The 12052-nt window shown below is 41.6% G+C and overlaps 1 protein-coding gene across 3 annotated transcripts in view; it reads left to right on the forward strand.

Moving 5' to 3' along the window:
* The window catches only part of KLHL29 (kelch like family member 29), a 391592-nt gene that overhangs the window by 335035 nt on the left and 44505 nt on the right, over positions 1 to 12052 (forward strand). For all 3 annotated transcript variants that reach the window (XM_060272443.1, XM_060272445.1, XM_060272444.1), the window contains one exon: positions 8982 to 9180. In XM_060272443.1, coding sequence (XP_060128426.1) covers positions 8982 to 9180 — 199 coding nt within the window. The remainder of the gene's footprint in view (positions 1 to 8981; positions 9181 to 12052) is intronic.

The following is a 12052-nucleotide window of genomic DNA, read 5'->3' on the forward strand; positions in this document are numbered from 1 at the left end:
CCTATGTCTTTTGAGGGTTCTCTCCACTTTGAAAATAATTGTGAGTTAACCCTAATTTTGAAAAGTGAGTACATGGCCAACAGTGTAGATGCTGTGCTTGAAAATTAGACAATTTCATTTTGTTTTTACTTATTTATTCCATTTTCCCAACTGCCCCCCAAATACGGGCCTCTATTTTATACGAATGAGAAAAATAGAAGCAAGGATATCTGGTATGCTGCCATATCAACATATCCAAAACCTTGTTCCAAAGACATTTTCTGTTCTTTTGGGGGGGGGTTGGGAGGTGAGGTGGGATATTTTCTTTAATTTACAACCTGCATTATCCGAGGGTAGGTTTATTGTCATTTTCCACCTCTACCCTCAAAGAGGCAGCAGTCTAAATATTTGGTTTGGGTGCCTTCAGGAAAGAAAGGAGGGCTAGGTTTCTCTTAGCTAAGTCCCCCCCCCCCCGTGCTGTTACTGCCCTTATCACCTGATTCTTCGATTCTGAGATTGCAAATACACAACAAAAAAGGAAAAAATGGTGGGGTGGGGTGGAAAGTTGTTTTAACCCCAAGCACATGCCCCTGCTTTTTTTAGTACAGTGGTCCCTCGACTTACGAACTTAATCCGTTCCGAATGCACATTCGTAGGTCGAAAAATTCGTAAGTCGAACAGCGGATTCCCATAGGAAAAAAAATATTCAGAAAAATTCTTAAGTTGAGGAAACGGCATTAAAAAATTCCTAAGTCGATGAAACCGCATTTAAAAGTGCCAACGGTTTCCGGTCAGATGTAAAAAAACCCGTAAGCGTGCAGCCATTTGTCCCGTTCATAAGTCGAAAACATCGGATGTCGAGTAATTCGTAAGTCGAGGGACCACTGTACTGCCAAGTAGACTACTGTGGAGTATATATATGTGTGTGTGTGTATATATATATATATATATATATATATATATATATAAAATATCTATTATATCTATTTTATATTTTATGTAACCTGATTATAGACCTTTGAGTAAATGGCAGGTAAGAATTCTAATCAGCACCATAATGCTTTAAAAAATGGTAACGAAGAAAATTCTAGAACTACCTCCCCCCCCTTTTTTTTTAGTAAGGTGTGTTTGTTTCTTAAATAGCCTGCCGTGGAAGAAAGGAGGGTTCAGTCCAGTTGATGGAGTAACCACAGGAAGTGCAGGCAGCAATAATGCCCTTCTCTTCAACCACTTTATGATTTCCCTTTCACCTACTCTAGACTCACTCCTTACTCAGTTCCATTCACAACATGTAATGAATTTGGCCTATCTATTTTTTCACCCATTGTACCCTCACCCCAGTTAATCCAGACAAGTTCTTTTAAAAATATATATAAGGTGATTGCAACATTTTCCACATGCATTCCCCTGGGTGCTTGCAAAATTACCGTTGCCATTGTGTGGTGCCCTTCAGAAGACATTTAACCAACAGCAGGTCTGCCTAGCTTGTGATTCAGCACTGCAGCAGCTACGCAGTGTGACCTGCCAGGTGCATGACAAACGGCCGTCTTTACCTTTTCCGAGGTAGGCAGAAAAATCAAGATATTTTTTTTTATCAGCTCAGTAGGTCAAAGCAGTACAGGCCTGGTATCTATCTATGCAGATAGCTTTGGCCTAGCTCTTTGCTTCATCTTTTCAGAAGCAATAATGTTGTGCTTAATTGCAGGGTATGGAAATTAATTTGTATATTACATACTTAGAAGGAAAATAAGTTTAGGTCTTCCTTCTTTTTTAAACCAATGATGCAGACCTTCCAAGCATCCCTATTTTCCAGGGACTGTCCCGGATTTACAGAAGCTGTCCCAGTTTCTGATTTGACCCCTGAATGTCCCACTTTTCCCTAGGGCATCTCTATTTTCATAGGGAAAACGTTGGAGAGTATGGAGTTACCTTATGTGACCCTCAAGCCAATGAGATAGAGCCTTTAGAAGACAGCCCTGTATAGGGAAGTTTTTAATGTTTAATATTTTGTTTTGTTTTTATATATGTTGGAAGCTGCCCAGAGTGGCTGGGGCAACCCAGTCAGATGGGTAGGGCATTATTATTATTAGACATCCCTATTTTCATCACAGAAAAGTTGGGAGGGTATGGTGATGATAGCGTCCACAGCGTGTTGAATGAACGCTTCTTTTTGTGTTAATGATAATAATGGAAATATAAAATCCTTTCCCCATCAAGTTAGTACCAGAAATATACATGAATGCGCTGCCATAGGCAAAGCCTGGGGAACAGAATAGCAGAAAAGCAGCTCCTTCCATATAAATGTTGTATTTAGTCATCTGTACTGCTACTAAGAAGCCATCTTATAGCTTCATTTGAACAGGATGTGGCAGTTATGCCTAAGATTTATATGCACAACTCTTATCAGTGATGTCTCCTTAAGCCCAGGTGAGGCAAACATGACTTGATGCCAACTATTCATCTCATCGTGTTATATAGCTTCAAACTGTGATGCCACTGAAGTTTGTGTGAGATAATCTCTCGATTTTGAGACACCATTCTGGAGGCCAATAAATAGTAAATAAAGTTGAGGATGAGTGTATAAATAGAGAACAGATGTTTTCCTTGGTCCTTCCCTAATACACAATCATATGGAAAGGTTTATTTGAAACAGGTGGCATCTATGGGCAGGGCTTACTGAGTTGGTGCTGAAATCAACAGCTGGCACCACAACCAGGTATACCTTCATTTCTTCATGTCCCATTAATTCATCCATTTCAAACCAGAGAAGAAAGTATTTGGGAAAGTTATCTAGATAATATACAGCTTCTGTTGGAAAGCTCTCTCTGTTCAGTAGTGACAGGGATTAGGGCCAGCATCTACATACAGTGGTACCTCGGTTTTCGAACGTCTCCGTTAACTAACTCCGTTTTGGAACTCAAAACACTGTAAACTCGGAAGTAAATGCTTCCGTTTTCGAACATGCCTCGGAAGTCAATCTTCCAAGGCGGCTTCCTGTTTGAGTTTTCCGCATTCAGTTTTCCGTATTGAGTTTTTGGTTTTCAGACATTTTGGACGGACTTGAATTCCATAGGAATGGTCAGTGTAATCTTTTAAGTGTATAGTATTTTCGTTTTCTTTATCTCTATGATTATCTGTATCCCTAGCATAGTTTAATTTTTGTTAACTGCCTTCTTGTATAATGCCTAAACAACTGAACCAGTAGTCACATAAAAGTGAAAACATAAAAATGTAAATTTTAATGCAACTTAGCTTCTGCTTTTTTGACTGCTACTTAATGTTTGCTTAGTCCCGCAGCAGCAAAGGTCATTTTTGCATGGAATAATAGCAGCTGTAGAAAAGAAAAGAGAGAGGGAGATGATATTTAAGACAATGGGGAAACATTAGTTTGACCTTTCAGGGTATTAACTGCCAAAAGTGTCAAAAAGTTTAATAGCTTTCCAGTGCAATATTAAGCCGTAGGAAATCTGAAGATGCAAAAAGTAAAGTAACCCCTGTATAAGGTGCAAGTTACCTTTATTACAATTTGAATTCCATAGAATTCAGACTACAATACAATGAAGTACAATATAAGAAATAAAAGAAGCAATAAAAATACAATGCAAATCAATATGAATATCTTCAATCACAAATCCACTGACACAGAGTGGACCACTGGTGGCCTGTGGACCACAGTTTGGGAATCTCTGCATTAGGGAGTTGGATGGCTAAAAGAGTTGCACAAAAAAGGGACAAAAGTTGTACATCCCAGCTGATGGTTAGATTGCATGCTATTTGGAAGACTATTTGGGCTCAGATCTCCCAGTCAGACATAGCACCTTGAGGTGGTCATGAGAAAATGCCCATGTCTTGGTTTTCTATTCCACTCTAAAAATTATTATAGTATCCTATTGTAAACATAGTTCATGAGGCTTGTCTTGGTTTTCTATTCCACTCTAAAAATTATTATAGTATCCTATTGTAAACATAGTTCATGAGGCTTGTTGCCAAGAACAAAATCTACATTGAAGATACAATTTGACAAATGATTATTGTTTTTGAAGTCATGCTCATTTAAGAATGCTTAACTGCTTACTTAACTGCAGCCTAAAAGGGCTGTGAAATGCAAAGAAAAAGAATCTTAGAATGAGTAAAAAAAAAAGGTCTTTGATGTCATGAATAAAAATTAATTAGATTGCTTCCGCATTGGTCTAGATGGAGCTCGTTGAAACTTTACCTGCTAGTACTCATGAAATAGCATTTCTTATTTGTTTCAAAGAACCCCCGCCAGATGGGCAGGGTATTATTATTCTTATTATTAGTGTGATTCCTTGAAAGAAGGCCCTATCTGAACTTTAGTATGAACTCTGAAGAAGCTGAAACCTAATTTTTGTGTAGCCCACGACCTGATTGTTTGCAGGTCCCTAAATACCCAGTCTCGATCTGCATATAGATAACCAATGAAATCTAGAATTAGACATGTTGATTTATTAAGTACGGCACATAAAATGCTCTTTGGGACCCTCTTACCTACGGGACCGCCTCTCCTGGTATGCCCCGCAGAGGACCTTAAGGTCCACAAACAACAATACTCTGAAGATCCCGAGCCATAAGGTGGCTAGATTGGCCTCTACTAGGGCCAGGGCCTTTTCAGTATTGGCCCCAACTTGGTGGAACGCTCTTTCACAGGAGACCAGGGCCCTGTGGGATTTGTCATCTTTCCGCAGGGCCTGCAAGACAGAGCTGTTCCGCCTGGCCTTTGGGTTGGACTTAGTCTGACACCTGTGTTTTCCTCCCTCACGGCTTGGATTTATGGACTACTTAAAATGAGGCTGCATTTTAAATTTTAATACTGTATTTTAATTAATTGCGTTTTATGTTTTATTGTGAGTTTATTGGTGTGAGCCACCCTGAGCCCGGTTTTGACTGGGGAGGGCAGGGTATAAATAAAATATTATTATTATTATTATTATTATTATTATTATTATTTGGAATTTTACAAAATTCTCTTTGAAAATTGTATCATGGTTTCAGTTTGGTTGTTTTGATTTTCCCTTTCTTTTCTCACCGAAAACTTTCAATAAAATATATTTTAAAAAGAAGAAGAAGAGGGAAGAAAAGAAAATCACGTAGGAAAGAACAAAAGAGAGTGATGGAAAAGTAGTGGCAGATGGCAAGGAGGCTGAAATGCTAAACAGTTCTTACTCCAGGTTTCAGTAAGAAGAATTATGCTAACAAGATATTTAATACATAGCTAACAAAAAGTAGGTACTGTAGTAATAGTAGTATTTACCCACCCTTCATCCTAAGGTCTTCTGGCAGGTTAAAATTAAAACACAATGCTAGAAACAATTTAATATAACAATCATAGAAATAAGATGGGTCCTTCAAGTACACATCTCGGCTGTTTTAAAGCAGGTTATATGAGGACAAAAGGGAAACCCTAACCAGTAATCTGTTTTAAAGGGCAACCCCACATAGAACACATCACAATTATTCAATCTGGAAGTTGGCAGATTACAAAGCCATTTCGGTCTAATAGGGTTCATAGCTGCCGAACTATCTAGAGCTGGTTCCTAGCCACTGAAGCCAGCTGAGCCCTAAAAAAGCAATCATAGGTGAGGAATGGGGAGAAATAAGCTATGGAATGCCTCTTCACATGAATATATTTAAATCAATAAAGTCACATGAAATTTGTCCTCAACCTTATTGGCTAAAAGAGCTAGCTGAAAGGACAAAACACACACACAATGCCACACATAATATATAAGAGAAGACTTTGTTCTCTTTCAGGCGCAGTGAGATTATATATTCTAAAACACCTTTGTGTTTGTTTGTTTGTTTGTGAGAGATTGATCAATCACTGCTAGAAACTGCGCAGGAGCAAGGGAGATCAGAGTCTTGTGACATTAGCTTCAAACAAGTGACACTGAAACAGAACAACCTCTTCTTCTTCTTCTTCTTCTTATTATTATTATTATTATTATTACAATGAGTCACAAGCTCACACAAAGGGAAGAGAAACAGGATGAATTTTCCTCACTAATCTAATTAAGCAAAGTTGGATGAGCTGTTTTCTTGATTGCTGCAGCAGTTGTTGCCAGATTTTATCCCAGGCAGTATGTGGCTATGTTGTTTTAACACCGGAAGAAGAGACAGAGAACATCCTTTGTGGGCTTTAGGCAACAGTCATTGAAAGATGGCTTTGTTCCATTAGCCTGGAAGAGGTTGTAGGGTAGACAATTGTTAAAGATGCTGTCCCTGGATCCCTACAAAGAGACAATTGTTAAAGATGCTGTCCCTGGATCCCTACAAATCAGGGAACTATGGGCCCATACTGTGTCCCTCTTTTGTAACCGCAGTTGAGCTGCCCCTTCTGGATGATGCAGAGACCATCAGGTACTGATTCACTCCTAAATGTTGGCTCAAACAGCAGCTGTATCATTATAAATGCTAAGTGCAGAAAGGCTTAAGCCTTAACATCCATTGAGCTTCAGGGCTGAGTGGGGATTTGAATCATGGTTTTCCAGATCCTAGTCTGACAACTATACCTAACTGACTTTGGGTATTTTAAAGGGCGAAGCTCCAATGTGAAATGATGCAGGCACAATTGTGCCCCCACTTGAGTAAGAATGTTCCATATTACTTAAGCAATGACTGCAATGGTACCTCGGTTTAAGTACACAATTGGTTCTGGAAGTCTGTACTTAACCTGAAGCGAACTTTCCCATTGAAAGTAATGGAAAGTGGATTAATCCGTTCCAGAAAGGTCCACAGAGTACTCAACCTGAAGTGTACTTAACCCGAAGTATGAGTGTAATTGGTTCTGGAAGTCTGTACTTAACCTGAAGCATACTTAACCTGAAACGAACTTTCCCATTGAAAGAAATGGAAAGTGGACTAATCCGTTTCAGATGGGTCTGCGGAGCACTTAAACTGAAAGTACTCAAACCGAGGCGTACTTAAACCGAGGTATGACTGTACTGTGTACATTCAGGAAATAACTCCACGCTGAATCGGGTCTTCATTTTGCTCCTTGTGGCTGCAACATTTCCTGCTTCCGAAAAGGCAAGGAATTTTAAAATCTGAATCCCAGCAGGTTTTTTCAGCTACAGTGGCAAGATGGCAAGTGAAACACTGGAAGATTGCATAGGTCTCTTGCTTGCCTATTCTGTCCTATGGATCATTTTTATGTTATTAGTTAGAGCAGGCAAATAATTAAATAAGTGGATTTTCAGAGGTTTCAGTACTCAGGTGTTAGCTTGGTGCAGAACCTAAGAAGCAGCAGTTAAAATCCCTTCGTATTTCCATCTCAGCTGGTTTGTTAAACAAATAGGATTTATTTTATTTTTAAGAGGTATCCAACTATCTTCTTTCTGTCTCACTGAACCAATTGTTATTTGTAGTAATACACAGTGGGGGGGAGTATTTGATCCCCTGCTAAATTTGCCCGTTTGCCCTCTGATGACCAGTCCATAATTTTAATGGTAGGTTTATTGTAGATGTGAGAGACAGAATAACAACAGGGAAAAACCCCAGAAACCCGGAAGACAAGAGTCAGAAATCGATGTGCATTATAATGAGTGAAATAAGTATTTGATCCCTTTGCAAAAGATGACTTAGTAGTCCCTCACTGTAGTTTGTAATCAGACCATTGGAGCTCTGGAAATGGAGAGGTTAATGTCCTGTTGCGGGGAGGGAATTCAAATTATTTTTGGAATTACTTGATCGATGGTGGTGGCAGCTCTTAACCACACATTTGCAGAATACTTCTTTCTTATGAATCTAATTTTTAAATCACTGTCTAGAAAACTGGAATTATGCATGTTTGGGGGCATTAGGTGTGGTACTAATTTGCACACCTTACAAATCTTTCAGCTTCTTCAACTCTCAGTCATTATCCTCCTTTCTCCATTAAAGTCAACCTCTCTCTAAGGGTGAACAATTATCTAAGGAAGGAGTTGTGAATTATACTGAATGTTCCCAGTTGCCTAAAGATCACAGGTGCTCGTTTGGCAGCTCTGGGGTCCTTAAAGAAACGTCTGTTTCCAGTGTATGAGTGCATTGTCCTAGCAACATCCTTGACTGTTCTTAATCATCTTTCCTCTTTTGTACCAATCTGCTTTTTCTTCCTGTGCTCTGTCTGCCAGGACATTCACCAAATGCTGTGTGCATTTTGCTCTGAGGCAGTATGTGATATTTAGGAGAATGAACAGTTAGAAAAATAAATCATTCCATGAATTCTTCATTTTATAATGTGCAATTTTCTCTCTGTTGTGCTTTTGCTTTCTGTTAAGCCTTGGCTGGTGATGGATGTTTTCAGCCATTTAAATGTCCTTTGCACTATAAAGTTTATTTTATTTATGCAGAAAGATGGAGATATGCCATCTGCATTTGATTATTAGCTCCTGGAGTTTGACTTCTAGCGAAACCTGGAAGAACATATTTGTTTTTGCCAGTGAACAGAAACCCATGCTTTATCAAAACCAATGTCATCATTCAACCATTCACCTTAGACGTTCTATAAACATAAACTTTTTTGACATTTAAAATGCCACTAGAATAGCTATTTGTTTGAAACCAAGCAGCCGGTCTTAAATTTCAAGGTTAACGGAGGAAACTGGAAATATTACAGCAGGTCTCCTCTGTGCAAGGGGTATAAATTCAGCATAAATTCACCATCCGTTTTTAGTTTGAAATATATGTGTGCGGGAGTGTAGAACAAGAGCTGCTATCTTTTGAAGATTATTTTTCCACTGTGAGACCTAAAAAGTCTTTGATAGTAGTGAAGCAGAGAGGTAGATGGAAAGATTCATTTTTTTTAAAAAAAAATTGCATTGTCTTCAACTGACTCCGAATTGCCTTTTGAGAAGGGGGAGCCACGGAAAATGCATTTTACAAAAGTTGAAGGCAGGGTCAGTTTAAATGTCACCTTGTCCCAAACAGGGCAAAGGAGGGGGAAAGCAGCGAAGAGTCCTTGACAACCCAGTTGTGTAAAGTAGTTGTTGCATTTGCTTTTGCAGTACGCTCCTGAGTTGCTGGCAGTGGTCCGCCTACCCTTCATCCATCCCAGTTATCTGCTAAACGTTGTTGACAATGAGGAGTTGATAAAGTCTTCAGAGGCCTGCCGGGATCTAGTGAATGAAGCGAAGCGTTATCACATGCTGCCTCACGCCCGACAAGAGATGCAGACTCCAAGAACCCGACCCAGGTTATCAGCAGGTACAGCTCAGCTCGCTTCAGAGCTGAAACTCTGGGGCCTATCTTTTTCTCCTTTTTCCCTCTGCAGTTATTGACGGGACCGGGACAGGTCAGGCTGACTATTTACAGTCTGCATATGGTTGCGAGATTAAATTACTTCCTTTTCGCGCTCTCTCTGTGGCACTTCCAAGATACAGCCAGAGTTGCAGGTTGTGAAATCAGGTACCCTGCAGTTCGACTTCAGGCTCTGACACTGATTCCCCCTGTGGCAGAGAGAGGGAGCATTCATCACCACAAATCAGGTGCTAAGTCGCCAGCAGTTGGTTTTCTCTCACAAATCGGCCATATTTTCAAAACAGCACAGCGCCATTAGTTGCAGGGAGAGCTATGTGCATTTGTTTGCTTTGCCAGACACCAATTGTTGGTACCGATCCCCTTTCAAAGCCCCTGTATTATGGAGGATATTAAGATTGTCTTAAACAAGACCATATATTCTTTACATACAGGTCCAGTGCCAGAGGTTGTCCAGATCAGGCACTGGCTGAGGGATTCTCTTCAGCCTGACCTGCTGCCCATTTGCAAACTGCTGGGCCCAGGTAGTGGTGAGCAGACACTGCTGTCTAACCACCTGCCTCCACCTTCCTGCCTCATTTGGGACCCTCTGAGGAAAACCCAGTAGTATATTTCTTCTCAGAGCCTGGCATTCTGCACCACCACCTCTGATTGCTGCTGCAGCTAGGAAAGCTTTCTAATAATTATACTTGTAATAGTTTTATTTTCTTATTTATATGCAGTCCATCTGACTGGGTTGCCTCAGCCACTCTGGGCGGCTTCCAACAAAATATTAAAAACACAATAGGACATCAACCATTAAAAACTTCCCTGAACAGGGGATGTCTTCTAGATGTCTTCTAAAAGTCAAATAGTTGTTTATCTGTTTGACATCTGGTGGGAGGGCGTTCCACAGGGCTGGCGCCACTACCAAGAAGGCCCTCTGCCTGATTCCCTGTAGCTTCACATTTTGTAGTGAGGGGACCGACAGAGGGGCCTCAGAGCTGGACCTCAGTGTCTGGGCTGGATGATGGAGGTGGAGAAAGGGCGAGGCCATTCAGGGCTTTAAAGGTCAACACTAAAGAATAGCTGCTTAAGAAGCTGTTGTGGCAAGCTGTGGTTGCGATGCAAACATTCTCCTGGCCACCTTGTCCAGCATACCTCATTCTGAAGAAGAGCACTTATTTGGCCCTTTCTCAGAGCCAAGGTGCCTCCTGATGGAAGCATGCAGGTGGGGACAGATATACCCCCCTGCTTTAAGTCGTTTGCATACTATCTTCTCATGTATATTATTTACTACAAAGCTCGAAGACTAAGCTCTTTAGCCATGAAACGTCACGTCCAAGTACTGAGCCACTGGTATATCACAAGAGAACTCTTTATTTACTGTGTTTGTGCTTGTTTAAGATAAAACTTATTTGGGAAAGAAACTACCTTTGCCATTTTTAGGGATGTTTAATGTTTATTTTGGGACCCAGGTGGCGCTGTGGTTAAACCACTGAGCCTAGGGCTTGCTGATCAGAAGGTCGGCGGTTCGAATCCCTGTGACGGGGTGAGCTCCCGTTGCTTGGTCCCAGCTCCTGCCAACCTAGCAGTTCGAAAGCACCTCAAAATGCAAGTAGATAAATAGGAACCGCTACAGCGGGAAGGTAAACAGCGTTTCCATGTGCTGCTCTGGTTTGCCAGAAGCGGCTTTGTCAGGCTGGCCACATGACCTGGAAGCTATACGCCGGCTCCCTCGGCCAATAATGCGAGATGAGCGCACAACCCCAGAGTCGGTCACGACTGGACCTAATGGTCAGGGGTCCCTTTACTTTTACCTTTTTAATGTTTATTTACAGATAGTTGCCTTGGTGATATCTTGTCCCATTATCACACAGCAAAGGAGAAGAAAAAGAGAAGGAAGGAAGGAAGGAAGGAAGGAAGGTAGGAAGGAAGGAAGGAAGGAAGGAAGGAAGGAAGGAAGGAAAAGATGATAGAGATAGATACCCTGTTTCCCCTTTTTTAATACGTAGTCATAAAGTAAGCCATGGCAGGGTTTTTAAGTATTTGAGAAATATAAGACATACCCCGAAAATAAGCCATACTTCCGCGCCGCGGAAACCAACCTCCACAGGCACCTCCACTCACAGAGTCACTCCATGCAGCCAGCACTGCAGGAGTGCGATCAGCTATGATGAGGCGCTCCAAGAGCTCCGCTTAACAGCTGATCGTGCTCCCGCCTTGCTGGCTGCATCCCCGCGCTCTGCCTTCTCGTCCACCGCCATCCCTGCCACTTCCGTGCTTGCCGCCACTGCTGGGCTCACTGCTTCTTCCTTGCCTGGCCCGACCAAGGAGCTTGGAGCGCCCTGCAGCGGCGGGCGGAGCGCATGAGCCAGCGGCCTCTGCCTGGCCCGGCCAAAGACGCCTGCCACCCCGCCACCCGGAACTGGGGGCTGCTGCAGCGCCGAGCACTCAAGACAGCCCAGCAGCGCCCTGAGCCAGTGCCCTGAACCGTAAAAACCGTACCGGTAATAAAAAAATAAGACATCCCACCGAAAGTAAGCCACCCTGTGTTTTTTGAGGGGGGAAAAGTTATAAGACGGTGTCTTAAAAAGGGGGAAACACGGTAGATGATAGAGATGATAGATAGATAGATAGATAGATAGATAGATAGATAGATAGATAGATAGATAGATAGATAGATAGATAGATAGATGATAGATGAGCAGGAAGGAGTAGCATGAATGAGGGAGTGACCAGGGGGAGAAGAGGGCAACAGTGGGGCCATAGGAGGTCATGGAATATATATCATGGAATCACAGACTGTAGAGTTGGAAGTGACCCTGAGGGTCATCTAGTC

Source organism: Zootoca vivipara, chromosome 3, assembly GCF_963506605.1.
Source record: "Zootoca vivipara chromosome 3, rZooViv1.1, whole genome shotgun sequence".
Taxonomy (NCBI): domain Eukaryota; kingdom Metazoa; phylum Chordata; class Lepidosauria; order Squamata; family Lacertidae; genus Zootoca; species Zootoca vivipara.